This window comes from Carlito syrichta, unplaced genomic scaffold, assembly GCF_000164805.1.
Source record: "Carlito syrichta isolate Samal-C Ts95f unplaced genomic scaffold, Tarsius_syrichta-2.0.1 Scaffold311915, whole genome shotgun sequence".
Taxonomy (NCBI): domain Eukaryota; kingdom Metazoa; phylum Chordata; class Mammalia; order Primates; family Tarsiidae; genus Carlito; species Carlito syrichta.
This window is the reverse complement of record NW_007256011.1, coordinates 251,200-278,817: the sequence shown is the minus strand read 5'-3', so window position 1 is coordinate 278,817 and position 27,618 is coordinate 251,200. Positions and strand designations below refer to the sequence as shown.

Below are 27,618 nucleotides of genomic sequence, written 5' to 3'. Positions count from 1 at the left end.
CCACTCCCGGCTCATTTTTGATTTATTGTGGAGATGAGGTCTCGCCAAGTTGCCCAGGCGAGTCTCGAACCCGCGGGCTCAGGCATTCCGCTCACCTCAGCCTCCCAAAGGTGCGGGATTACAGGCTGAACCACCGAGCCCAGCAATATAAATATATTAAAAGCAAGGACTTTTTAATTTCATGCACCTCTCTCTGGACTCAGTTCTGGCTTTGTATGCTGTAACTGGTAGATGTCTGACCACATTGAGATAGAGTCCAGGCAGAGGTGGAAGGGTAGTTAGGCAGGAGAGACCAGTTTGTGAAAGAGGAGAAGTCTTTACACATTTGCAGTGTAATTTTTTTCCTCTGGAAAATTAGATCTAAGAAAAAGCCAAGTTAAGTAGAGAGTAGAGATGAGCAGGAAGGAGTCGTTGAAAGTCCAAAGGCCACTTCCCCAGATGGAGTCAAGAGACCAAAGGAATCAGATAGAAGACACTGGATTGTTTACAAAACATTAATTACTTCCTCCTGCCTGCAGTGAAGAACTCACCCTAAGCCAAAGGAAGGGAACAGGGTTTTTGAGACCATCATTATGCTAATAAGTTTATAAAGAGAAATACCACTGAAAGACTAGAAAATGGAATTTCCAAGCCACCTCTGATTTTAAGTCTGTCATCAGCCTTTCTGCTGGTCCAGGGGGCTCTTCCTGGTTGTCCCTTGATAAATGGGGCACTGTAACCTTTTCCCGAGAAAGAAAAGAGGCTTCCAGCTTTACCTGGGTCTGCCGACTGATAGTCCTTGGACTCCATCTTGGTTGTCCAGTCCATGCGTTTCCTTACAGAAGATTCACCTCAATCACCTGTGCTGCTTTCCTCCACTCTCTCTCTCTCTCTCTCTCTCTCTCTCTTTTTTTTTTTTTGCTTGAAGCATACTGTTATGTCTGTGCAGTTCTTAATTTCCTCTCCTCCTGGGAAATTTCCATCGTGCCAGGAGGCTAGAAGACAAAGGAGAGAAGGCTGTAAGAGTCACAGGAATGTCAGTTCAGTGCCCCAAATTAAATGGAGACTTTCTTGCTTTTCTCTGGGGTATGCTTTTTAGGTAAAGTTTATCTTTTTCATTTGATTTCATTTGTGCTCATGGAAAGATCATTTGGAGATTGTTTGCTGTTTACTCAGTTACGCTAACTCATGTTGCCAGTTTTTTGGCGGCTCCAGCCAAGATCTCTCGCCTCTGACAGCTTCTGCACTCTCTCCTTCCTCCTCTGATTACGCAGTCCAATCTGTCACCCGGACAACGGGGGCCTGTACCCTGCTGATGGCTTTCCACACACGGCAATAATGACTTTTGGCAGGCCGGGAAGGCGTCAGAGGCGAGTGTGCTGCGTCCCTTCTCAGAAAGACGGCAGGCCCCCTCTCCCTGTTAGTAAAAGCATTTGTGAGGTTCTTGGGTAAATAAATGAGTCATTTTAATCCAACTGACAGGCTGGCACCTGAGCAAGCTGCCTTCCATCTGTACTCCTAGGTCTCATGGAGGCAGCCAATTGTCAAGCCCAGGGCCTTCAAGGCCTCACCGTTGAGTGTCTTTCAGAACTGACTTTAGCAATTCTTTTGCCCTAATTAGGTGAAAGGAATAAAATTGAGCCATGTCTAAGTTCTAAGAGCAGGCAGAGAACAGGAAGCTTTGGAGTCTTTGGCAGACCAGTTTGCTGTGGATCTGGTGTTGCTGGCTGATAGCACTCCCAGAAGGTGGAGCAGCCCCCTGCCTCTGTGGGCCCTCTGTCCCGGGAGTCAGGGGGCAGTGACTAAGCGGTGATGGGGAAGAGTGAAGAGACTTTTGACTCACCTATGTACTTGCTGCCACACCAAGTCTTGCTTCACTGTGAAATGGATGGGATCCGAAGATTTAGAGGTCTTAAGACATTGTTCATATATGTTCTCATCTGGTATGCACAACAACCTCATGCGATAAATAGAACAGTTCTTATAGCCATTTTATAGGTGGGTCATCCGATGCTCAGAGAGCTGACTTGACTTGCCCAGATTGGACAGCTCCTAAAATGAACCTGAATTAAGATGTCCAGTTCACTCTGTTCTTAGACTGAGACTGTTGTTCCTTTCCCTCGTTCTCTGTGGTAGCCTGGGCTGGGAAGAGAAAGAAGTGGCTAACGAAATGGCTGGATTAAATCTGGGCGAAAGAAAACAAGAAGAGTGGTCAGCAGTAATTGGCCGTAGTGAGGTTCCCCCAACACAAACATTAGTGGGAGACAGGAAGGGTGCATCTCAGCCATTTGTCCAGAGTGAGGTCACTCGAGTGGGAAACAGAACTACACAGACTCACAGTGAGAGGCTGTCGGCCTCTTTTCTTCCATGCTGTTTGTGCGTTCATTCCAGAGTGAGTTTGCTGAACGTTGTATGCCGTTTTAGAGTCTTGGTTGAATTTACTAAGCCAATGAGCATTAAATGTTTGACAAGGCCTATTTGTAAAGCTCAGGCAGCCCGTTGTCTGCATGTTTCTCCCACTGCAGAGCACTTAAATAAAGTAAATCATTTCTTAACAATAGCTTAGCAGATTTAAGAACTCACCGGTTTTTCCAAAGACATCAGTTGTGGTTAGTGTAGAAAGCAGTTCCTGCTCTCCTTTAGGTAGAGAACAGTCTACGTTGTGTTCTCAAAGGCACCAGCTCTGCAACATCAGTTTTCAGAGCATGTGGGAGCTGTCTGAAAACACCTCGTGGGTGGTTGACACACTTTTAGAACATTAAATTCCTACTTACCTACTTCTGAGTGCAGCCCAGTCACCATTCAGAGGTAGCCTGCAGACCTCCAGGTGAGAGTGAAGGCCCACAGTCATGAGGTCCTTCAGTGGTGGTCCTAGGGGAGTGATGGTCGGACTGTGTCTTTCCCAAGTCCTGCCTCTGAATCTGAGGGATGCAGGAAGTGTGTTTCTTATAGAAATTTTGCATGGTGTTTCTCAAAAACAAAAAAAAATCTGTATGTGTGAATTCTTTGTGATACTTAAAGAAAATTGGTGGGGGAAGCTGTTCTTTCCAGAAGAATCTCACAGCTGTGAAACGAAAGGAAGAAATGATAGACTAAGACAGTCATCAAGGTGACAATGAATACAGACAGGAAGCATTAATAGGTGCTAAAAGCCCGGGGCGAAAAGTTTTAGGACACAGGACCATGTTATTCGCATGGTCTCAGAGTTTCACTCCCTAGTTATTTGCCATTAGGAAGAAGAAAGATGCCATTGCAATGGAGGGCATGATGTTCAGGGAACTGAACATAGTGTTACCCAGATAGAACAGACCTACCCTCATGTCTCCAGCCGTGGAAGGCACATACCACGCTGTGGCAAGCACACCATTCCTGCCAGAAGGCCTAACTGGAGCCTTATCATGAGGGCGAATCTAGACTGTGGGATGTTCCCCCAAAACACCAGGACTCTTCAGAAATGACAGTCATCAGAAAATGAAATAAGTCAATAAAAGATAAGGATGCCGCTCCAGACCAAGGAAGGCTAAAAAGACAACAGGAGAGTGTATGCTCTGTGATCTGATCTCAAGTGGGGAAGAAAAGCAGCTGTAACAAACATCTTAGGTACAACTGGAGAAACGTGAACATGAACTGTTCATTAGAAAATGTTATTCAGTATTACATTTCTTTCTTTTTGTTTTTTTTGTTTTGTTTTGTTTTGTTTTTGAGTTGGAGTCTCACTCTGTCGCCCAGACTGGAGTGCAGTGGCCGCTCCCGGCCACCGCAGCCTCGACCTGCTGGGCTCCAGCGATCCTTCTGCCTCAGACTTCCGAGTAGTCGGAATTACAGGCATGCGCTACCACGCCCGGCTGATTTTTTGATTTATTGTAGAGATGAGGTCTCACTGCCCAGGCGGGTCTCGAACCCGCAGGCTCAGGCAATCCACTCACCTCAGCCCAGTATTACATTTCTTAAATGTGATCATATTGTTATGTGGAGGAACGTTCTTTTACTTAGGAGATACTAAAGTATTTAGGGCTAAAATATCCAGACGTTTGCAACTTACTTTCAGATGGTTCTAGAAATGTGTGTGTGTATGTGTGTGTTTGTGTCTAGAGAAAGGGAGAGAGAGAGAGAAAGCAAATAGGCCAAAAATTAGCAATCGATGATTGTAGATGAAGGAGTTACAGGTATACACTGTTCTTATCTCCCAGCTTTTCTGGGAGTTTACATTTTTCTAAATAAAAATTTTAGGGGAAGTGATACGCATTTGTTGTTGTTGTTGTTGTTGTTGTTGTTGTTTTTGAGTTGGAGTCTCACTCTGTCGCCCAGACTGGAGTGCAGTGGCTGCTCCCGGCCACCGCAGCCTCGACCTGCTGGGCTCCGGCGATCCTTCTGCCTCAGCCTTCCAAGGAGCTGGAATTACAGGCATGCGCTACCACGCCTGGCTGATTTTTTGATTAATTGTAGAGATGAGGTCTCGCCTGCCCAGGCGGGTCTCGAACCCGTGGGCTCAGGCAATCCACTCACCTCAGCCTCCCAAAGGCGCGGGATTACAGGCTGAGCCACGGAGCCCAGCCGCATTTGCTGTTAAAAGAAAAACACAGCAGACAACAATTGACAAAGATAACCACAGTTGGCAATTTTGTGAGCCTCTTTCAAGGTGTTGGTTGTCAGTTCATCTCTCTCCCCATCCATTTAGGGTTTTTGTTTTTGCTTTTGCTTGCTTTTTCTTTTCTTTTCTTTTCTTTTTTTTTTTGTTTGAGTTGGAGTCTCACTCTGTCACCCAGACTGGAGTGCAGCCTCGACCTGCTGGGCTCCGGCGATCCTTCCACCTCAGCCTTCTGAGTAGCTGGAATTACAGGCGAGCGCTACCACGCCGGGCTGATTTTTGATTTATTGTAGAGATGAGGTCTCGCCAAGTTGCCCAGGTGGGTCACGAACCCGTGGGCTCAGGCAATCCACTCACCTCAGCCTCCCAAAGGCGCGGGATTACAGGCTGAGCCACCAAGCCCGGCTTATTTGCTTTTTCTTACCCTTCTTCCCACCCCCCCCTTTAATTTTTTGTTGAAGAAAGTAGATCTTTTGTCCTCTAGAATGTCCCACATTCTGAATTTAGCTCATTGTGTCCTCATGGTGTTTAACATGGTTTTCTTTCTTCTATATTTCTTATAAGCCAGTTGTTAAATCTAGATACTTGATTAGATTCAGGTTCTAGTTTTCAGTTTGGGGGTATTTTGGCAAGACTATGTCATAGGTATCATAGGTAAACTCTGTATTCTCTATTGCATGACAGCTGATTGTCTTTTTTAATTAAGTCAAGGCATTTACATGGTCTCAGAGTCAGAAATATAAAGGTTCATTAAAGGAAGTCCAGCTTCCAGCCTTGTCCTGCCTCCCTGCCTCCTTCCACCCTTATAGGTAATTATTTTTGTGAGCTTTGGGGTTTTTCCTTCCATTGTTCCTTACTGAAATATGAGCATATATAGTTGTATTTTCCCAATTTCTTACACAAAAGCATATTGTGCACACTCAAAATATATCCTTGAGATTCTCCATATCAGTACATAGAAATCTTTGTTTCTTTTATAGCTGTGTCGTAATCTGTTAGATGGGGTATTGCTGTATTTTATCCACTTGTCTCCTGTTGGTAGACAATGGGTTTTTTTTCCATGGATCTACAATACATATTACTGAGATGAATAGCCCCGTGTATATATCGCGTTGTATTTTTGTCAGTGTATCTTTGAATGGATTTCTAGAAGTGATACTGCTTAGGGTCAAAGGACAAGTACATATATAATTTTCTAGACAGTACCAAATTCCCCATCGTAGGGATTCCCATTGGCAGCATATGAGAGATACAGCATAGCCTTGGAAAAGTAAAGCAGACCTGGATTTGAGAGTTACTTCCACTTCTTAGCTGTGTGTCCCCGAACAGTTATTTACCATCTCTGAACTTAGATTTCCTGTCAAATGGGGCTAATAGTTGTTTTGAGCATAAGTCAAGACAATACAGCCTTAAAATGTTCAGCACAGTGTGTGATATGTTGTAAGTACCCAGTAGACCTTGAGAAGACTCTTGTTAGGACTATTAGGCTTGAAAGTGAATGTTGAGTGTAATTTTATTGTTAAAGATAGGGGCTTTCTCATTTTCTAGTCTCTGCCAGAATAGTGAGAGACTAGAGAGAGCAGAGAAGTTTTGCTCACTGAATGGTGACCAGTTGAAAAGAAAAGGTAAATCTCCACTACTTGGAAAGTTTTTCAGCTGTTCAGTTAAGTCTTGGAAGGGATCAGTGATTTGGGCCCACATCCTAATCTAGCCATTGGGAGGGATGGGGGCTTTCTTGATCCTTCCTGAGGGGGCGGGGGCTTTCTTGATCCTTCTCTGAGGCCAGTAAACCAAGTCCTCAGTAAGTGCTTTGCACCTCACCTCCACTGTGAGTGCTGTGAGGGAGATTTTCTGGAATCATACTTCAAGGTGGGTTATGGTTAGGCTTTGCTCTAACTGTGAACTGAGGATAATCCAAGAATGTGTTCATCTTGAAATGGTTTTTCAGGTAAATGCAAATTAATCAAACATGCTAGAAATTTCCAGAATTCTTACATGACACAACTGAGAATTACCTATAGTTTTTGTTCTAGCGAAGTAAGTTGTGACTCCCTCACCAGGAGATTCTGTAGAACTTGCCCCAAATCAGAATTTTTTAACCATAAATGAACTTCAGAATGTCCCTTAGCCCCATGAAGTTGTGTGCAGCATTGGGGTGTAGGGTATGTGTGTGCTTGTACACATGAACGTGCATATGCTGGGGGATGCTGGGGGTGACTGAATGCTCAGATTTTGCGTTAAGTTATTAAACATATCCAGGATTCAAAAAGGTTCAGAAATTCACTGTTAAACCATATTCTTTTCTGTTTTAAAGGATGTTGCAGCTCGGGGCTTAGATCTCCCTCAAGTCACGTGGATTGTTCAGGTAATTTTTTGGTTGTTAAGGTGTAAGCTGCAGGCAGGAATATATATGATCATGAACAGTTGCATTGGCTTTAAGTAGAATAATTATTATTATACTCTTGGGTGTTGCCCTGGTAACCAGGCAGCAAACCAGCCTTATCTGCACAATTCTCCTGACATCTTCCCTTAACCCAGCCCACCTAAGCGCTGCAGCAAAACAGCCAGTGTGCATTCACAGGAGGGAGGTGGCAGGCTCTCCTGCTCCCAGACTAATTCATGTCACAAACCAAAATTTCAGCAATCTGAAAATAGCGGGAATTACCAGCGCCCCTGGGAGGCCTCATTGTGTCCAGAAGGAGATTGCTCAGCTGTCCTGAGAGCCGTGTCCATGTACATTGACCTGCAGGGAGCAATTAAGTTCCTGACAGCATCTTACACATACCTCTAGCCTTAGATGCTTTGCCAGAGGGTACAGGTGTTAGCACTAGAGTCTAGTGGTTTTAGTTTTGTTTTTTCTTTTCGTTAGTCTGCAGAATGATATTTTTCAGACCTTCTGTGTGGGGGCCCGGGGACACTTGCCCTGTTTACGTGAGTCATGGTTTATTCACATGTTAGTGGAATTGTATGCCTGTCACTGGCTAGGAAATCTGAGCTGCTCACCACAGATGATCACTTGGGGACTAGAGGTATTGTGTCTTCTTTCCTGCCGGCCACAGAGAGAATGGAAGACAAGGCAAGGATGATTTTAATGTGCAGGAGGCCAGACATAATGAAATTGATCATGGAATGCCCTGGTTTCTCTTCAGAACGAATAACTCTTTTGCCTTTTACAAAATGGATCAATTAGACCTTCTTATATTGTAAATATTGATTAGTTTACTATGCCTAGCATCATGTATAGGATATTCACCTCAGCCCTCTGATCTTTCATTTGTATAGCGGCAAAGGGAAAACAAGGAAGAATGAATACATGGCCAATTAGCTTTAATGATGACAAAGTTATTGCCAAAAACACCATAAAATGCTGTGCATAATCCTTTCTGCTGAGTTCCGGAGCCTGCCTTTTTCCCTGAGTCAGCAGTGCCCTCCACGGAGCAGAATCACATGCCTACCTGCAGGGAACCCACCTCTCACCTGCCCTGCAATGCCACTTGAGCAGGACTGAGTGGCACTGCAGTGAGGTGGTGGGGCCTGGACCCGGGGCCTGCTCCTGGTGGCCCAGAGCAGGGATGGCCTCTGCCAGCAGAGTCATCAGCTCCCATCATCCTTGCATCATCCAGTGTCCTCTGCTGCCTCATCCCCGCTTCTTTGTGTACCAAGGAAGTAGGCCAAGGTCATGTGGTCATCCTGGGGAAGTTTACCCCACCTGCCTGCATTTTCACCTTGCATAGTCACCTCTGTGAAAAGATGTAAATAGGGAAATGAAGAGACCTGTGGAGAAGTCAAATTAAAAAGGAGATATTGGGACAAGAAGATTTCTCGTTTATCTGAAACTTGGCCACTGTTCACATTTGCGTGTCAGAGCCTTGTTATTTCCAATGAAGCCAGAAGTTTCAGGGTTGAGTGACTTCCTTGTGATTGTGTTAGGGTAACCATAGCACCCGGATTTAATTCTTGGGATACCTGGAGGCAGGTGAGGGGTATTGCACTTCCAATTAATGGCAATCCCTTGATCTATGAATGCCTTCATTTTTGTTACCCTTTTTAGTACAACGCACCATCTTCACCTGCAGAATACATCCATCGGATTGGAAGAACCGCCCGGATTGGCTGCCATGGGAGCAGCCTGCTCATTTTGGCTCCTTCGGAGGCAGAATATGTCAACTCGTTGGCTTCTCACAAAATCAAGTGAGTCAGAAACCTGAACGGGGTTTCGGCTGATCTCACCTAATTAACTTTCTGTCGCTTTTTACAGCGGATGGGCCTTGTAAGCTGATGAAGAGCCATTAACCCTTGTGATCCCTAAATGAGTCCCAGAATAGCCAGTGGCAAAAACTAAAACCCTTAATATCATCAGCACATGACAATTTTCATTGCATTGCCAGACTAAGTCATAGGGCCATCAGTTGCACTTGGTTTTCTCTTAGAGGTCTGTGTTTCATTTCTCTTGCTGTGAAATAGGTGTGCACGGCTCTCACAGTCAGCTTCTGGAAGACCTTTTTTAATTCACAACTTTAATTCCTTGCAATCAGTGTTTTGTGTCTTCAAAGTTGATTGCCTTTTTGAAAAAAATAATGCTATTTACTCACCACACAATTCATCTCCCTCAGGAAGAGGCAGTTGAAACACGCTCTGCATGTTCACTACCAGGGCTTCCAGCCATCATCTTCTGTGTCGCAGTCAGTTCAGCGACTCATTCCCCTGAGTAAAACGCCGGCTGTGCTGTGGACACACATCTTAGCTATGCCACTAAATGGGATGATCTTATTTCTCTATCTTTTTCTTTGCCTCCTCCTATGTCTTATGCGAAGTGTTAAGTAAAACTCTAAGACCTTTTTCCCCCTAAGGTACAGTGCTGGGAAAAGCTTTGCATCGTACACTGGAACTAAAAGTCCTAACAGAGGCATGGAGACCTGGGACAGGGGCGGGTACAGGCCACCCATTTGCAAGAGCTGTGTGTGGCTGTCCCCACAAGTACTTGCCATGTTTTCACCCTGCAGAACTTTCCTGCTTATGCTAGTGTGACTTTTCAAGATTCCTCCCAGCTTGTTAGTGTGAACAGGGTTGTTTGTAGATGAGGGCATTCTTGGAGAGTGCGCCATGCTTCTTCAGTGTTGGGAAGCTGGAACCTGCTCCTGGGGATAATTTCAGGTTGGGCTTTCTTTTTATCTGATTTGTTCCTTAATACACTCTGTCACTTAAAGGAGTAAGTGGTTTTTAATTGTTTCAGGAAGCTATGCGTGTTATGTCTTTTTGTGAAGGAAATCTCATGTGGATCAATTAGTCACTTCTCACCCAGCACTTCTCCAGCTAGATTCAAGCTCCCTGTGGCCAGAGGCTACCCCTTCTCTTGTGGCCTTTTTAGCATCCAGGCCAGTGCCGTACCAGAAGCATGGGGAGCTGAAACAAAAGCCCATCAGTAGTTCTCTTTCTTCCGTTGGCCTGTTCTCACTGGCTGGAAGCCTGTCACAGTCTGTAGCTGGTTTTCTCTGTCACAGGACTGTGTACGTGTCTAGAAAGCACTTCCAGAATTTGGTGTTGTGGCCCCACAATGGAAAATGTAGTCATAGCACCTTTGCACCTGTTGACGGCTCCATACTTCTTTCCTCTTCCTCCCACTTGAGCCCTACAGATTCACACTCTCCCAGTCCTCTCCATCAGCAGCTCTCTGGATATTCTCCCGAGTCTATTCACTTTGACTTGACCTCCTCTTGAGAAATCAGTGAGTGATATGTTACAAACAGACGATAATAGTCTAACGCCGGAGTTAACAGCATGGGTGCTCTGTCTCTTTCTGCTCTCTGAATTTTTCTTTAATAAACACATTCAAGTTGATTGCTATGAAGGGTTCACATAGAAACCTCAATTTGAAAAGAGAAAGCAGTAATTAGCACAGACCAAATTATCAGTAAACTAGGTGTATTTTAGACACAAGTACGGTTACTCACTGTGATGATCTTGTCTGGAAAAGTAGTGTGCCATCATTTGTGTGAGTCAAACATAGTGCTCACATTAAAAAGACAGCTGAGTGATACCAACTACATAGCTTTGAAGAGGAAGTTGAGAAGTCAAGACAGGGAAGTACAGAAAGGAAGAGAGGTGGGTCTTTGGGGGAAAGACTCTTCGGTCTGGTCTAAGAGTTTTTCTGAGGAGGGATGCATCCTGTATCAGTTCCGCCTTGCTGGCTTTTCCCCTGAAAACTCACCTGCTGGAGGGCCTAGGCATGACCTGCCTTATGTGCTAAATGTAATCGGTCTAGACAGACATCAAGATCTGGATTATTACGTTAGAGCTGTGCATTATCTGCCCTCATTTCTGTTGGAGAAAGGGTTGTAATAGGATATCTCTATATAAGCTGTTTCTTTGACATTGACAAAAAATTAAAATTTTTAAAGAATTAGTTGCTAAGTGCAGTGGGAAGAAGCAGACTCGAACATTTTTGGAATCCAGGAGGTACACTCCAAAATATTATTATTAAGAGGAGGAGGAGGAACACCTGTGTGTCTGTTTTGTGCCTGAGAACATGAGAGCCAGGCAGCTGGGAGGGTTGATGAATCACAGGGAAGATTCAAGAAGGCGGGCCGAGGCTCCCAGCAGCAAGGGCCATCACAACAAATTGCCGGCTGCCTTTGCAGACCAAGTGCTGTGGAACTCACCTGACAATTTAATTTAGCAGACAGGGCAAGACACAGGTTCCCTGGGCCCTTGCCACCTCTGTCTAAGTGTTCAGAACTTGGCTTCTGCATCCTTTGACTTCTTTGTGTTCACTAACTTCTTAACTTTTTCCTCCTTTCCCTTTAAATGGGTTTCTAATGAAAGTCATCATTGGTTTATTAAAATGTAAATGCTTCATCCAAACATGTATTTCTTAGATCAGGCAGAAGACAGTTCCCTGAATTTATTTATTTATCTATCTCATTTCATCCTAAGGTGGGGTGATTCAGATCTGTTGATAGACCCAGAAATAATCACAGTAGATTTGCTTTGTTCCTCAGAAGCCACGGTATCTTAGAAAGAGAAAGAAGTCCCTTTTAAACTGTAAATCACTCCAGTTCACTCTCAGCTCCTGTTCACTTGGGGTGTGTAGTCCCTCAGCTTTGCCGTGGGGACACCCAACCTATGAGCTGCACTCTGACTGGAATAGCAGCACTTGGGTGCATTTGAGAAAACTGCCTTTCTGTGCCATATTTAGAGTTTTATATTTCTGACTGTGAATGGCATTATGCAGGATTCGACTCCCAAGTTTTTACATTTCTTACTTGTGTATTTTTCCTCTTTTTTCTTAAGAAAAAAATGATGAATAGAGGCAAATCAGATAGACACAGAAGAAGATAGGTCTGGACTCTGTTTTCATTGCTCTTCAAGTTGCCAGGCATAAATATGAGGCGAGTTCAGTAGCCGTGCAGTGCTCTCCCCTGTGGAAGGTGGATTTCCCATGAAACCATGGGCATCTCCCCCTGACTGCTGCCCTTCGGCTCGTGCTCTACCTGCTCCGATTGACTCTTGCTGCTGTAAAAGGCTTCACTTATCCATGGGGCTGTAAGTTGGCAGCTGAGAGAAGAGGCTGGGGGCTGGGGGTGTTCAGGGAGGAGATGACACATCTCAGGGAAATCGCTGTCAGAGACGTGACATTTTCATTCATAGCCTTGTCAGAGTCACCTTTGGGGGGAACGGGGAGAATTGTCTGCTCCCACATAAGAGGTTGCCATTCATGTTTTAATTTGCTGTTACATTTTCAAAAAAAAAAAAAAAACCATACAACAAAATCATTTGTCGTTTTATGATCTGTTTTTCCCCCCCAGAACTCCTCCTTCTCTTTCTCCTTCTCCCTGGAAAGTATCTTTTCAGCAGAGCGTATCTCCTCCTTTATCTTGAACACACGAGTCTGCATCTGCTTCCCACATTCGAATGTGGCCTTGCAGACGATGGGTTGATGTGTAGACTTTCTAGACACCACTGGTGGTAGGCAGGCCTGACTGTTTTGTTCTGGTTCCTGATGACTTCTGTTCACGAGTGAAGCCCAAATTTCGGCTTTAGCAGTTTGCATGTAACTCTGGAGTCATTGCAATTCTCATAGTCCTTACCCCCTTCATAATTAAGAGGCAGAAGTAACGAAGCTCCCTGAGTTGGAACAAGAGGGCAGTGTTGCTGTGGGTAGAGTTCTGTTCACTTTCTTCCCTCACTGGGATGCTCACTCAGGAATTGAGAATACTTGACCACCTTTTTTCTTTCTTGTTTTTTTTAAGGTATAAAAACGAAAGAGACTATCCAAAATGCTTTTTCTTTCCATCCATTCAAGTCAAGGGAGTATGTCAATAAGCAGGCGTGCTTTTTAGTATTCAAGATTTGTTAGGAATAGTGACACAATCTCTATTAAGGGAATTCTTTATGTTACTTCTCTTCGATTCATGAGTGACGAAGGAAGTCGTCAGCATATGTTCCTGTCCCCTTGATATCCTAGGGGTCCTCTTCCTTCTGAATCCCTAAGGGTTTAAGAAAATATTTCCTTTTCCTGAAGGCATCACTCCTACTTTATGTCTAATTTGATTGAGAATAGGCCAGTTTTATGCATTCAGGATTTGGGGTGTTTCTGAAAAAGCAAAAAGTTGACCTTGACATGTCCTTCCTTTTACAGTGTTTCTGAGATTAAGATGGAAGATATTTTGTCTGTTCTGATGAGGGATGATTGTTTTAAAGGGAAAAGGTGGGGAAACCAGGTGAGTTTTATTATTTATTGTGCTTGCTGCTAACAGACATAACTCATTTCTTGATTTGGGATAGTAGAGATTGTGTGTGTGGGTTAGTTATTTCCTCTGTCAAACAGAACATGTATTTTAAGAAGCATGAACATTAGATAAGGCCAAGTCTTGATTGTGTTTTTTTCTCTTCTCTGCTTCTGGATGTGTTTGCTGGTCTCATCCGGTTAATGGGCTGTAGTCTATTCTGGAAGTCTTCCAGGCACCAGCAGGCTCCCCAGAAAGGAGGTCCAGGCCAGAATGAGTCTGAAGGCAGCGTTGCACGCTCAGCCCTGGTGGTCCCTATCCAGGTTATCAGCAAGGACGACTGACTAGACCTGTCCATCCAAGGCAGCCTGGAAAAAATAAACATCTCTGTGTCTCCTTTCAGACACACTCAGTTCATCCATTTTTTAAAGTGTGTGCGCTATCCACAGAGGAAGAGTAAAGTTGAGATCATTAAGAAGAAAAATTTTTATTATCCATGCAGTTCCATATGGAGATTCTGAGCAGGTGCAGAGAGCCCTGAGCATCCTTCCTGCTTCTTTGCTGAGGCTGCACCCCGACTAGACTGTCATTTCCTCACCTCACCCCAACCCGTTACTTAGTATATCTCACATATGTGTGTCGAGTGTTGCTGTTTATAATTTTGTCTATGAGATGTTAATTACTTGAGTATTTTATATTTGTTTTTTTGCGCCTGAGGACAGACTGGAAAATAAGATCCAGATAGATGAGGCCTCAGAATTCCTTTTATGCTTCAGCATATGCCTTTATTTGAATCAATGTTCTCCCTTAGGCAGCGAATAGATTCGGCTGGCCTTGACTTAAGTTCTCTTAGTCCAGAGAGTATCTAAGGAAAGTTATCTAATCAGAGGAGAGGAAATAATCATAACTTCTGTTACCTGAGTGTATACTCTGGACCTGGGACTGTGCTAAGCTACTTACATGCACAGTCTGTTTTCATCCTCCTAGCTACCCTATACGATAAACATTGCCCAAGTTTATAGTTTATAGATGAGGAAACTGAGACTTAGAGAGGGTAAGGAACTTTCACAGAGCACACTAATAATCATTACTTCTGGGATTTGAAATCAGGCAACCAACTTCAAAGCACAGGTGTTTAACTATATATACCAATATGTCTTCATTAGTATTAACTAAAGCAAGAAAATGGAACTAAGTTTTTTTTTAAATAAGGCAACGTTAGCCATTTTTATGGAGGTGAAATGTCGTCAACAAATAGTACCACAACAAAGATTCCTGTGAACCAGAAAAGCTATTAAAGACTCTGTTGGTCAACACATTATTTTAAACAATACAGTATTTGATATAAAAAACCCCCCAGCCATACTAGGCTTCAAACCATCCTTTAGTAAGAGTTTGGTGTCAGGCGAATTGACCAGAAACCAGACAGATCTTCACTGGTCTTGGTGCATGTCTGCTCTTTTTGGAACTGCCGTAAATTCTGATTGAGGTTCTTTGGCCTTTTGGTAAAGTTCCCTCAGAGACTTCACTGTAGCTTCAGGACAGCTTTGTGGGACCAGGGAGCAGTAGGGCATTGCAGGGAGGCAGTGTAGCAGAATGGTTAAGAGCATGGCCTTGGTGGGTTTTTTTTCCCATGCCAGGTCTACCATGTCTCCCTTTCTTTTCTCTCATAAGCATTGTTTAAAAAAAAAAAAAAAAAAGCGTGGTCTTAGGGGCACATTCCTAATCTGTCACCAGTGTATGACTTTGTGCTAGTAGTAGGCCTTTCTGAACCTCCGTTTCTTCACTTGTACAGCGGAGATCATAATGATGTTCTTCCCATAAGGAGATTGGAAGAGTGTGTGAGAAACAGTGCTGACGCTCTGAGAGTCATGCACGAGAACAAATGGTGTTTCTTTTTTTTTTGAGTTGGAGTCTCACTCTGTCGCCCAGACTGGAGTGCAGTGGCCGCTCCCAGCCACCGCAGCCTCGACCTGCTGGGCTCCGGTGATCTTTCTGCCTCAGCCTTCCAAGTAGCTGGAACTACAGGCGCGTGCTACCACGCCCGGCTAATTTTTTACTTATTGTAGACATGAGGTCTCGCCAAGTTGCCCAGGCGGGTCTCGAACCCGCAGGCTCAGGCAATCCACTCACCTCAGCCTCCCAAAGGCACTGGATTACAGGCTGAGCCACTGAGCCCGGCTTTGGTGTTTCTTATTACTACTGTTATTATTATTATTATTATTATTATTATTATTATTATTATTAGCAGTCACATAAGTTAGTAGCAGATGTGGAATCGAAGTCCAGAACGAATGACACGAATCACAGTGCCTTTTTTTGCTGCATTATAATAAGTGGAACATTCGCATCTGCCAGCTCTGCTGAACCAAGAGCGAGCAGTAACATTATAAGATGAGACAGCCAAAGTTTGATCCAACCTAGTCGTACATGTACTCTTTCTAGGCCTGGCTCTGGTGTCAGTCTTTATCCCTGAGTACAGATCACCTCTCTCCAGGGAGTTGATCATTGTGTATGTCTGCCCAGCTTGGGACGCCGTGCAAGGCGGTGAGCCCCTCTTGAAGGACATGTCCCCAAAGAAGGGGCAGAGCAGCTGCATTGCCCTCTGCTCTTTCAGCAGCAAGCCGCAGTCATTTTTTTTCTTCACATCTGCCCTTCTGTGGCCTTGCAGCATCAATTCTTCTCCTTAAGTCTTTTCCCTGGCTTGAGGCCAGCCTCGAAGACTTCCTGAGACTTAAGGAGCCATTATAACTTCATGGGTAAGATCTGGGTCCCAGAGACAGGCAGACGTGTTTGAATCCTTGCTTCACAGCTAGTAACTCCGTGACCTTGGGCAGAGACCTTCTCCCAGCCTCAGTTTGCCCATTTGTAAGATGAGGAACAGGAGTACTTTGCCTTATAGGATTACTATGAGGTTTAAATAAGATGAAACATAAGGTGCTCTGCACAGTTCCAGACCTTGGAAATTCTTAGGACCAGAGGCTCTGTCTTATGATCTTAGCCCAAGCTTCTACAAGGTTGGATAGGAAAGAGTTGAATGCTTTGATATTTTTAAGGTTTGGTGATCTTTGTTTTTGGAAAGAAAAATTGCTAAGCAGGGTTGGGAATTTTTTATATGCCTGGTTAACATAGAAAGCTCAATTAATTGTGCGAGTTTCTGGGTGTCATGTGGCTAAAGACCTGGCTTATTGGGCCAAATTTAACTTAATTCAAAAGAAAAACTAGACTATGTGACTAATTACTAACTAGACTGTGCGACTAACTATTACATAGATGTACAGGGTAGAAGAGTATTTTATGTGTGCCATCCATGTCAGTGATTTAAAAAAAATAAAGTAAATGCTGGGAGCAACTTTTAATTCTGTGATTCATAAGAAGTACAGTATATCTTATTGTTCTCAATTTGGGCAGTTCTGTAGCTTGTGAACAAATGCTAGGCATATAAATGTAGATTTAGTAGATTGGCCTTTTATATTCTTCATATAGCCAGACACCTCATTATAATGCCCCTGTTCATCCAGCTCGATTGAAGTCCATTGTAAATGTCCCTTTGGCACACATATTTTTTTGGGCTTCTGTGAACAGAAAGAAAGCGAGTGAAGCATCTGTAAAATGTATATTTCATATTTAGGTATATAAAATATATATAGCTATGTCTGGGTGTGTGAATGTTCACCCACCTACAAAGAGAATAAATTTGATCTTTCAACTTTACTGGGAAGTACTCAGGAGGTTCTAGGGACCATGGGGGTAAAACTCAGCTTGGCAATAAAGTGATTAAAACAAAATCCTCCCATTCAGTTTAAAAATGTCTTGGTAGCTGGCAAAATCAAGGCACGTACTTTCAAAAAAGCACACATACCAAAAATACTTTCTCTCACCACTGCTGCCACCTAAAACTTTTTAACAAAAACAGTCCAGCCTGTTTATCTTAGACTCATCTGTTGCTTTCTTGATAGGTGTGAAATTTTCATCATGAAAGTATACACACCCCTAAACATGTTTTTCCTACAAGTTTTTTTTTTTGTCCCACGAAATAAGCCTGTAAACTTGTCCTAACAAAGGAACTGTTGCTGGCATTGTGAGATACAAACTGAGTTCAGAGCCCCTTGTTTTCCTGTGTGGTGGTCTGTTTCCAAGATCAGTAGGGTATTAGAGACAAAGGCGCACTGAGTGCAGATAGACTGTTGGAAATGTATTTTTCGAAACTACCCATGGTCCACTAGTTGTGAGTTAGCTTCATTAACCAGTCCTGAGTCTGTGTCTTTGAGGGTGGAAGAGCCAGTCCTGCTGGGGATTCGCGTGCCCTCGGGGGTTTGACCCACTCTCATTACAGGAGCATTTACCTGTCTGGGGCTGAGATGGTGCTGCATCGCTCTGTCCCCCTCTGTCTTCAGTTTAAATTTAGACTGTCCTCCCCAGAAGACAACTGAAAAACACCTCATTCATTCTCAAGAGGGGCAATTTTAAAATAAAGTATTTGGGGAAGTGGGAGGAGGGGAGGAATGAGATGTTTTTTTCCGAGGACTGTATATTATGTTTTGTGCCATTAACTTTTTCTTAGATTTTACTAAAACTGACCTCATCATTTCAAACGTGTGAACCCGGCTTTATCTTTTTTTCTACATATTTCACTTGTATACACACTCACATTACATATATGTAATTTTTTTTTTTTTGGTTGGGAAGAAAAGATGCCTCATTTTGAAACCTAAAGGGGGGAATAAGAAAAGCCCTTTGTAATATATTGCCATATTATCACTAAATCCCCTGACAGTTGTGACACAGAAGCAAGTCACCTGTCACTTAAGCTTGAGGTCTCTTTAATTTTCTCCTGGAATTCGCACCAGGCTGTCTTTAATTTGAGGCCTTTATTGGAATTCTGAAACCTCTCTGCCTCTCTGGCTCTCAGATCTATTCTGAGAGCTGTTACAGAATGTATACAATAACCAACAGAGGGATTCGGAGAGGGCTGGAGCTCTGTTTATTTAACACTCTAGAGGGATTTTTGTGCTTATTCGGTCCTGGCTACCCGGCTTTCAATATCGCTTTGACAACCATTCTGCCCTTCTCATTAATTTTAAACAGTTAAAACACAGGAAAAAGAGGAAAAAGTTTTCATTATTAAAGTGCTTTACTTTTTAATAACAGAGGATTCTGTCCGCCAGGGGAAAGGGCATCCTCGCTAATTTCACATTCATATTAAAAAAAAAAAAATGCAGGGAAGGTGACAGTTGCACTGCTGAGGTGGCTTAACGAAAGGAGGGCAGCAAAAAAAAAAAGTTTGCGTTTCACATCAGTTAGGCAGGTTAAAAAAAAAAAAATCCTTGTTAATGACAATAGCAAATGTCCACTTTGGTAACACAGCTCCTGAGTGACTTTTCTCCTGACATCTTAGTGGATAGAACCCTTAGGGGGACCTTGTACTATGGAATCAGCTAGACTATCATCAACCAAACAGGTAGCAGGAATGATTTGACTAAACTAAAAACATTTTCGGGTTGTTAAGTCTCTATTAATGTAGAGGTGAACATCGATCCAAAGAATGAGGCTTTTTCTTCTCTGCCCTTTGTTCTTCCTCTGCCAGCCTTGAGAGTGGAAGAGGGGCTTGGGAGTCTAGATCGGGCCAGACGCAGGTGCTGGTACCCACCTCTGCAAGGTTAGGAAGCATGACCTGGCTCTCACACTGGGGGTGGGGGTGGAGGTAGAGGCTTCCTGGCACCACTCAGGCCATGAGCATCACTTGGCAGATTGGCCCATTGGATTGGAGAATCTCTGTTCTCTTGAGTCTCCTTTTCACATTCAGTAGAAAGCATTCATATTTTAAGATACAGGAAAGAAAACCACTCGTTTTCATGGGGATATTAAGCAAGGAGATCTTTTATCTGAGACTGCTAAAAGATGAAAAGGAAATAATTGTATATTTGATCAACTTTTTCCATTGGTATGGTCTCTCCATGCGTACAGATGCTACTTCTTACAGAGGGAATGTTTGCTGCAGAGATCCAGGTCTCTGAATGTGGCTTGCTGGAACAGCCTGCTTCTTAATGGGTTCCTGGGAGCTCAGCATGGTTGTTATGGGCTGAAGGAACGAGTTGGAAACACTGGAAGCCTGAACCTCTCTAGGAACCAAGGAAGCATGCTCTGAAATTCAAGGATAGGAGTAACTCTTTTAGGCAGTTCACTGTGGAATGCTCTCTAAGAGAAACTGTCCACGTTCCACTGATGGGTGTAAGGGAAGGGAGAGGATTTGCAGGAGATACAAGTTTCATTTACAAACAACTCATGTCCAATTATGTTTTAAATGACGCAATTGGACTTGGAAAATTCCAGAATGTCTCCAGTGGTCTTTCATTTTGATCATGGGTGATAAGAGGTCAGGAAGAAAAGTAAGTAAATAAGTAAATAAATAAGTAGACCTGATCTGCTCCCTCACAAAGCCATCCTCATCTTTGCTTGACTTTAACATCTTTATAGCTCCTTTTCTTCCCTAGTAATATTGAAAGGATTACCCTTGTTGGCCCCTAGGTGGTTACTGTGTGATTTTACTGTTATTAAATCTATTATAAACTGCTTCATTATTCCTGACTCCGACTCTGTCTCTCCTTTAATCCTTCCGTCACCCTCCCAGAAATCCCATGCTGCTGGCCCCCAGGAAATCCGAGCTCGAGCCACAGTCTTGCAGACGGTATTTGAAGATTACGTGCACTCCAGTGAGAGGCAGATCTCCTGGGCAAAGAAAGGTCAGTCGATTTCTTAGGTGATTGTGGAATGGATAGCGCAGCAGAGCGCCGTCCCCCACCTTCACCTCACACCCCCAAACAGGTGGAGAGGCCAACCTGGGGTCTCTGCTCACCAGCCAAAGCCTTCAATCTCCATAATTCTGCAGGGTTTGAAAGCAGGCTCAGAAGGCTTTAACGTGATATTAAATGTTAATTTCATCCTGCCCCATGTTTTGCACAAATGAGGCTTTATCTTGGCTTATATCAGGACTAGAGCTTTGACCCAACAACTTAGATCTTAGGGATCTGTTTTTCTCTTTCTTTGAAAACCAGATAGAAGAGATGTGACATGTTAGTAGAAATAGCTGTGGAGCTGGAAATTAGACATGAAGGCGAGGGCTGGAAATATTAGACCCAAGCAGCTCCTATTTGAAGGTACAAAGACAAATGAGAAAGAACAGTGTGGAGGAAGGGCCATGGACCGTGAACCCAGTTCCTCAGAAATGTGTAAAAGAGTTGGTATTGATCTAGTATTTAGACCCTCTTTGTAGGATAAATTGACTCTTGGGATCGCCAGACATTAGGTGTAGACTTAGCAGTTCACTCAGAGCGGTGAGCAGTACACAGGGGAAGGGGGCTTACAATAGCTGATACTTTTTTCCAGCAGAATGTTTTGGCTAAAGACTGACTCGTGTGCTAATGAGACTGACTTTGTGTTAGAGAATCAACACAATTCTTTGTGTTGTCTACTATTTCGAGAAACACACCAGACTGGCTTACCACTATGGGAGCACTGTAGCATGCTTTCTTTTTTCTATAGATAGAAATTTATTGTAATTATTCATTCAATATATATTTATTGAATTGGGCTCTAAGTGCTTGGAATATGTGAGGGATCAGAGCAAAGAACCTGGCCTTTGTGGAGTTAGCATATTAGTGAGGTGTGAGGGCAGCAGGCAGGGAGCATAATAAACAAAATAAACAAATTTGATGGTCTAGTAAAAGATGATAAAAGGCCATGAAAAAAAATAGTGTAAGGAAGATGAAGTGGGTGACAGAGCAGAGTGGTTTTCTTGTTTGTTTGTGTTTTTTTTTTAAATCAGAGTTTCACTCTGTTGCCAAGCCTGGAATGCAGTGGCACGATCATGGCTCATCACAGCCTCTGCCTCCTGGGCCCAGGTGATTGTCCCACTTTAGCCTCCTGAGCCACTGAGACTACTGACACGTGCCGCCATACCACGATCATTTAAAAAAAATTTTTTTGTATAGACAAGGTCTCACTATGTTGCCCAGGCTGGTCTCAAACTCCTGGCCTCAAATGATCCTCCATCTCAGCCTCCCAAAATGCTGGGATTATAGGCATAAGCCACTGCACCCAGCCAGAGTGCATTTTATTTATTTATTTATTTATTTATTTTTTTTTTTAGTTGGAGTCTCACTCTGTCACCCAGACTGGAGTGCAGTGGCACACTCCCGGCCACCGCTGCCTCGACCTGCTGGGCTCCGGCGATCCTTCCGCCTCAGCCTTCCAAGTAGCTGGAACTACAGGCGCGCGCTACCACGCCTGGCTATTTTTTGACTTATTGTAGAGATGAGGTCTCGCCAAGTTGCCCAGGCGGGTCTCAAACCCGTGGGCTTAGGCAATCCACTCACCTTGGCCTCCCAAAGCGGTGGATTACAGGCTGAGTCACCGAGCCCGGCCCAGAGTGCATTTTAAATAGGGGGGTCAGAGTAAGCCTCATTGTGAAGGGGGTACCTGAGCAAAAATCTGAAGCAGGATGAGCCCTGGAGCTCCACAGGAAGGGTGTTCTGGGCAGTGGGAGCAGCTGGTATGGACCTGGAGGAAAGCACTGTGGGCGGAATGGGGGGGCGACTGAGGCCAAATCACACAGGACTTGGGTTTTCCCAGGAGTGAAGGGGGAGCCTGGAGGGATTTGAGCAGAGATGTGCCCTGATCTGACCTCGGTGTGGAAAAGATCACATGGCTGCTGTGTGAGGAAAGGCTCTAGAGCAAGAGTGCAAACTGGGAGCCTGCCTCACGGGCAACTGTGGTCACCAGGAAATAGTGATGAAAATGGGTTAGGCCACACCTGTTAGGACTTGTAAATGTAACTTCTGGTTGTCATCATAAAATTCAAACAGATCAGAACTGTACCAGGTAAAAGATGGAGTCCCTGTAATTGCCATTGTATCTCCTACATATATACTGTATATCCTTCTAGACTTTTCTCTAATAATATCCTGTCTTAGCATTTCCCTAAAGTGAATTCAACAATTCCTAGGGGTTTTCCTACCTCTAGAGGAGTATGGGAATATATCTCTTAAGAGAAAAAGGTATTTGTCACAGGGTAACTTTACAGACCTTTGATGAAAGTCAGGCAGATTCAGCTGGCTGTGCGATGCATAACTCGGTGTTGTGCTGCTGCATTTCAGGGCTAACAAAGTGGCAAGGAAAAGAAATCAACCCACACTGTCGTCTTTGATTTTTATGTCAGTGGTGCTTCAGATATTTTGTTGAGCCTGCAACTATTTAAGGATGTCCAGGTCATTGGAGTAGAAGTTATAGTAAGTAATTCTTAGAGAACGTGGTTTTGGGTTTTCTGTCACCATTGTCATCATTGATGTCACCTTGCTAATATCAAGAAACAGGCAGAGTTATTTCTACTTAAAGGATATTGAAGTGGGTGACTTCCCAACATTTTTGTATCATGAAGGAAATAAATATATCATTTATCTTATTTGCGAATGATTTCCACGCCAGATTGATCATAGACTTGGGACAACACTGCCTATGCCAGATCTTGGTCACCCCATTTCAGACACAAAGCTTGTCCACTGTTCTCTCCTGTTACATAGGACTGAATTTGAGAAGCTTGGGAGAAGATGCACATATTCACCGTCCTAAAGGCATTGAATTCATAACGTGGGAACTGCCCCTACACCCCATAAGTTGCTACAATCTTTTGCATTTCGATCTGCATATGCAAATTCCCCACTACCGACTTTTTCCCTTTTATGCCATTTCAGAACCCACCTCATGAATAATTAACAAAGCAGCTGGCTTTTGCCTTTATGGCAGAAAACTAGTTGGAAACTGGGCCAAGTATGCATTTGTTTTCCTTTTGCATTTTCTGACCCAGTCGTGGTTAATCACCAGCATTTAGTGGTTGTCAGTTTCCAGAAGGAGCTGCCCTTTTCCCCTCTAGTTTCTTGCATCTTGTAGCTGGGATTTAAGCTACACAAAATAATGGTAACGTGAGTTTGAATTCCAGACCCCTGAACAGAAATTTCAGGATGTAGAGTCTTCCACTTGCTGATGACCACTGCTCCTGTGGTTCAATCATGTCCGTCCTCAGGTCTCCCTGGGGAGTAGGAGCTCCCCATGTAGGATTTATGCCCGTGCTTGGAAGGGGTGCTTCTCAAAATCCAGAAAGCCCATACCAGTGATGACAAATCATTCTTCTCCCCTCAGTGGGCTCAGAGGTAGATCAGGCACTTAGCCAAATGCTTTGTTTTAAGAGAACTGTAACAAGCCACCTCTTTTCTCACATCTTTTTGGTAATTGTCAGTGTTGGTGTGTCAGGAAGATACATCTGCCTTTATTCTCTACCGAAGGGCGTGCTTGTGGGAGTGGCAGGCAGAGTTAGGAGGAGCAAGGACTCTTCACCCAACAGGCTGGAGTTCTGTTCCTTTCTACCTTCTTAATCCTAAGAGTCATCCATGAGGTACCACTGTTTCCAGTCCAGATGTCCAGGAGTGAGAAGGGACAAAATGTCCACCTGAGGTAGTTTAAAACCGATTTCCCCTAATTCACGCACCTTAAGTAGCTGGCAAGAAGCAGGAAAAAGCGACTGTAAGTACTGAACTCTAATTCCCTGTAGCTTCCTCCATCACCCCAAGCAAATGTCTGTTTTCGTTGCTCCTCTGCTTTCCACTTGTGTTAGTCCCACAGCCCCTATTCCTTCTGCACATTCCAGACACTGCCAACATGAGCCACATCCTGCCCCTTGGAAGGTCCTACAGACAGCTGCTGCTGCACCTGAAATTCCTGCTTCTCTGAATTTTCCAGACATGGGAGTCTATGCGAGTTTGTGAGGACAACCAACTGTCGCTGTCCCCAGTGAGACAGGAGCCTTGAGGACAAGGAGGTTTAGTAAAAATATGCAGTGTGAAATGCTGCCTGACCAGTTGTCTGGGGAGAAAACACTTCCTGCCACATCTCGGCAAACTCATTATCCCTGTAAAGCTGTTAGCTGGGCACCTGCATCTCCTGGGACAGACGCTCTCAGTGCTTAGCTCCTAGGCTTGGTGAGAGGAGGAGAGGAGGAGAGGTGAGCACGGTGGAAGGAAGCGCAGGGGCTTGTCTGCTTACGCAGAAGAGAGGTGTGAGGTGAAAAGGTCCAGGCCAGGATTTGGGTAACTGAGGTTTGGAAAGCGCAGATTCTTGGCTTGGCTTCAGTCTGGTTTTTTAGGCCAGAGAAAATGGGCATTGGGGAAGGAAAGGGAGTTAGAGGCTTGACTCTCCTAAGTCATTGTAGCAGCAGAACTTTCCCGGTGAGGACTTGACATGTAGCTCTGTGTCTGGGACCCTCATGTCAGAACGTTCCAAACAGGACAGACCTGTTGAAGTGTTACAGGTTTTCCTTGAAAAAGTCCACAGTTATTAAAAAGGGGAGTAAGCACAGATTTCAGAGAAGGGTGTGGAAGAGTTGCCTTGGTTATTATTTCTCATCGATTGGGAAAAGGAGTTCACTTTGCTCAGTAAATAGAGCTTTGATGGATTCCCCTGGATCCTTCCAGGAGCTGATCTGCTAAAATGACACTTTTTATTACTGTTCATAAACGCCAATCTCCAGGTGCTGCTGGGATATTATGTTTAAGCTGTGGGCAAACTTGCCAGTCCAGTGGCTCAACAAGCGAGGGTGAAGGAGGCTGGTGTTTGGTGCCTAAGATAGTGTGAGGCTGGGTTCTGGCTTGGCTGGTAAAAGGGCAGACTTGGAAGTAAAGTGAGCAGTGACAGGGACAGGGAATGCTTTTCAGGACGAGTCATTCCCCTTCACTATGGGAGGGAGAATAGTGCCGACCTCCAATTTTTATTGTTATTTCAAGATATTCAAGGGGGGACCAGGTATAGGAAAATCCTTCCTCAAAGGAATGACTCGTTAAGGCCTAGCCAAAGTACCACCCTCCTGGGGACGAGTTTGGTTCTTCTTGGCTGGAGCTGGGATCTAAAACAAGGATCCCCCTTTCTTAACTTTCAAAAGGGGACCGAACCTTTCCGGATGGAAGTTATGATGAACTTCCCTAAATGGTTGGCAGTCCTCTAGGGGTGAATCATTTCATGGGCCTTTTTACGTATTTAATAGTTTTCTTTCTTTTAAAGATGCATTTTTCATTTTCTTTGAATGAGTAAGAAGCACTGTATCAGTCAGTCCTGGATACTTTTAAAATGAACTTGACTTTAAAATCACAAGAGTACACGAAGAATTGGTATCAGTGATTACCTGATGACAGGGGTACTGGGAGCTGACTTGTGGCTGAGCAGACGTTTGTGGTAATGTCATTCATTCATAGTAAGCATGACAGTCATAATAAAGTGTCTGACCACTTCCTCGGGTTTACAAGGAAATGATATCCTATGTTGAGCAGTTCTTAGTTTCTTCATTCATTCCTTCTTTCAGTCATTTTCACAACAGCAAACATTCACCACAGCCTGGTGCTATGGTGGGCCCCAGACTCTGACTGTGAAGAAAACAGGGCCTGCCCTGCTGCGTTGTTTTTATTGGGCTTATGCAAGCCATCATTGTAGCCGATAGTTTTTGGTTTTGTGCTTTTTGTTGTTTTTCTAGGAATTAAAGAAACTCACAGAAGTATGGATTTGTTTGTGTATGTTGTATTGTCCTGGTTGTGTTCCCACTGCCTGGCAAGATACAGGAGGAAGGAGAACCGCTTGGGCTGGAAACTTTGGAACCTTGAGGCCCCAGTTCTGACAGCCTTCCTCCCCGCTCTCTTTCCTTTCAGCCCTGCAGTCCTTCATCCAGGCCTATGCAACCTACCCCAGGGAGCTGAAGCATATCTTCCACGTCAGATCCCTCCACCTCGGACATGTAGCTAAGAGCTTTGGCCTGAGAGATGCTCCCAAAAATCTTAGTGTCGCCACTAGAAAGAAGAAGAAAGTGCCCCTGAAGAGGTAAGAGGAACTGAACTAAATTTGTCCTGTGACAGGTGACTGAACATCCAGTAGGAGTAGAGAGTCGAGATGGGTGTAGGCTGAAATGCTCAGTGTAGATGCTTATTCATTAGATCTGCCCTTCTCTAATGAAACAGGCACTTGGAACAAGAGGAAATATACCTAATCTTGCAGAAATTCAGTGTCGTCTCCTGTTGGGCCCAAATGTTGTGGGGGATTCACAGGAGCAGCAAGACGAACTGTCGGGTTGTCTTGACTGTCTGCCATTTGAGTAACCCGGAACTTCACTGGTGCCACAGTCCACCCCAGAAGGCATCTGAAGTTCCTATGAAGACTTCCAGCATATTCCTGGCCTAGCCCTGGTGGCATGCCTGGTCTCAGTGAGAGGGGAGGAGCGAGTTCCTGAGCCTCAGCTTCCAGGAGCTGCCAAAGCCCAGGCTCCAAGGGCTGGCGCTAGGCTCCGTGGTGCTGAGATGCACCTCCAGGGCTGAGCACTCAAGCAGGAACAGTGACCTTTTCCCTCTCCTCCCAAAGACAGTGTATACGGGACTGTCCAGAGGTCACAGAGAGAGGAGAATCAGAGGAGTGCTGCCCTGCAGGTTGGAGCCTGGGCTCTGGGTCTGTCTTCACACTGCTGAGATGGCCTCCCTCAGCAAACTACGTCCGTGGAAGGTCTTCCTCTCCTCCGAGGCATGGTGTTATTTTAGCACCAGACCAGCCCCTACAGGAGCTAGAGCACCTGAGGCTCCATGAGCTGCTTTGGAGGGTGGCCAGGATTATGTAGGCAGTGGTGAGTGGGAAGGGCACATTGAACAGACGTTTGGGGCACAAAGACTTCTTCCACTTGCACTGATTCTCATGTGCAATTCTTGATCACTCTGGGTGGCGACTTTGCATTGTGTATTCTTCTTTTAATACGTGAATTACAGATGCCATCACATACCTGCCCTGACTCTGAGAATTGGTAGGTGGCACCACACTTTGCTGCGTGTTCCCACACAATGTTTGACTTGGAAACAGGAAGTGTTCATTACTCCATCAACCTGGTGAGGGCCTGGTTTCCCTAGCCTGTCGTAGCAAAGGGAGACAGACCACCTGGGGTATGGAGATGGCTGTCAGTCTTGGAGTTGGGGAGCTTGAACTGAAGTTCCAGTTTCCTTCTGATGTGTGTTCTGGACCTTTTTTAAACATTTTTTTTGATATGAGATCTTGCCATGTTGGCCAGGTTGGTATTGAACTCCTGTGCTCAAGCAGTTCTCCCACCTCAGCCTCCCAAAGTGCTGAGATTAAAATCATGAGCTACCATGCCCAGCCTGCATTTTCTTTTCTTTTCTTTTCTTTTCTTTTCTTTTCTTTTGAGTTGGAGTCTCACCCTGTCGCCCAGACTGGAGTGCAGTGGCCACTCCCGGCCAC

General features: G+C 44.4%; 1 protein-coding gene across 1 annotated transcript in view; it reads left to right on the top strand.

Moving 5' to 3' along the window:
- The window catches only part of DDX31 (DEAD-box helicase 31), a 74,231-nt gene that overhangs the window by 27,738 nt on the left and 18,875 nt on the right, over positions 1-27,618 (top strand). Inside the window, exons 14-18 of the mRNA XM_021718202.1 lie at positions 6,882-6,932; positions 8,619-8,758; positions 13,206-13,287; positions 19,925-20,036; positions 26,037-26,205. Of these exons, the coding sequence (XP_021573877.1) occupies positions 6,882-6,932; positions 8,619-8,758; positions 13,206-13,287; positions 19,925-20,036; positions 26,037-26,205 (554 nt within the window). The remainder of the gene's footprint in view (positions 1-6,881; positions 6,933-8,618; positions 8,759-13,205; positions 13,288-19,924; positions 20,037-26,036; positions 26,206-27,618) is intronic.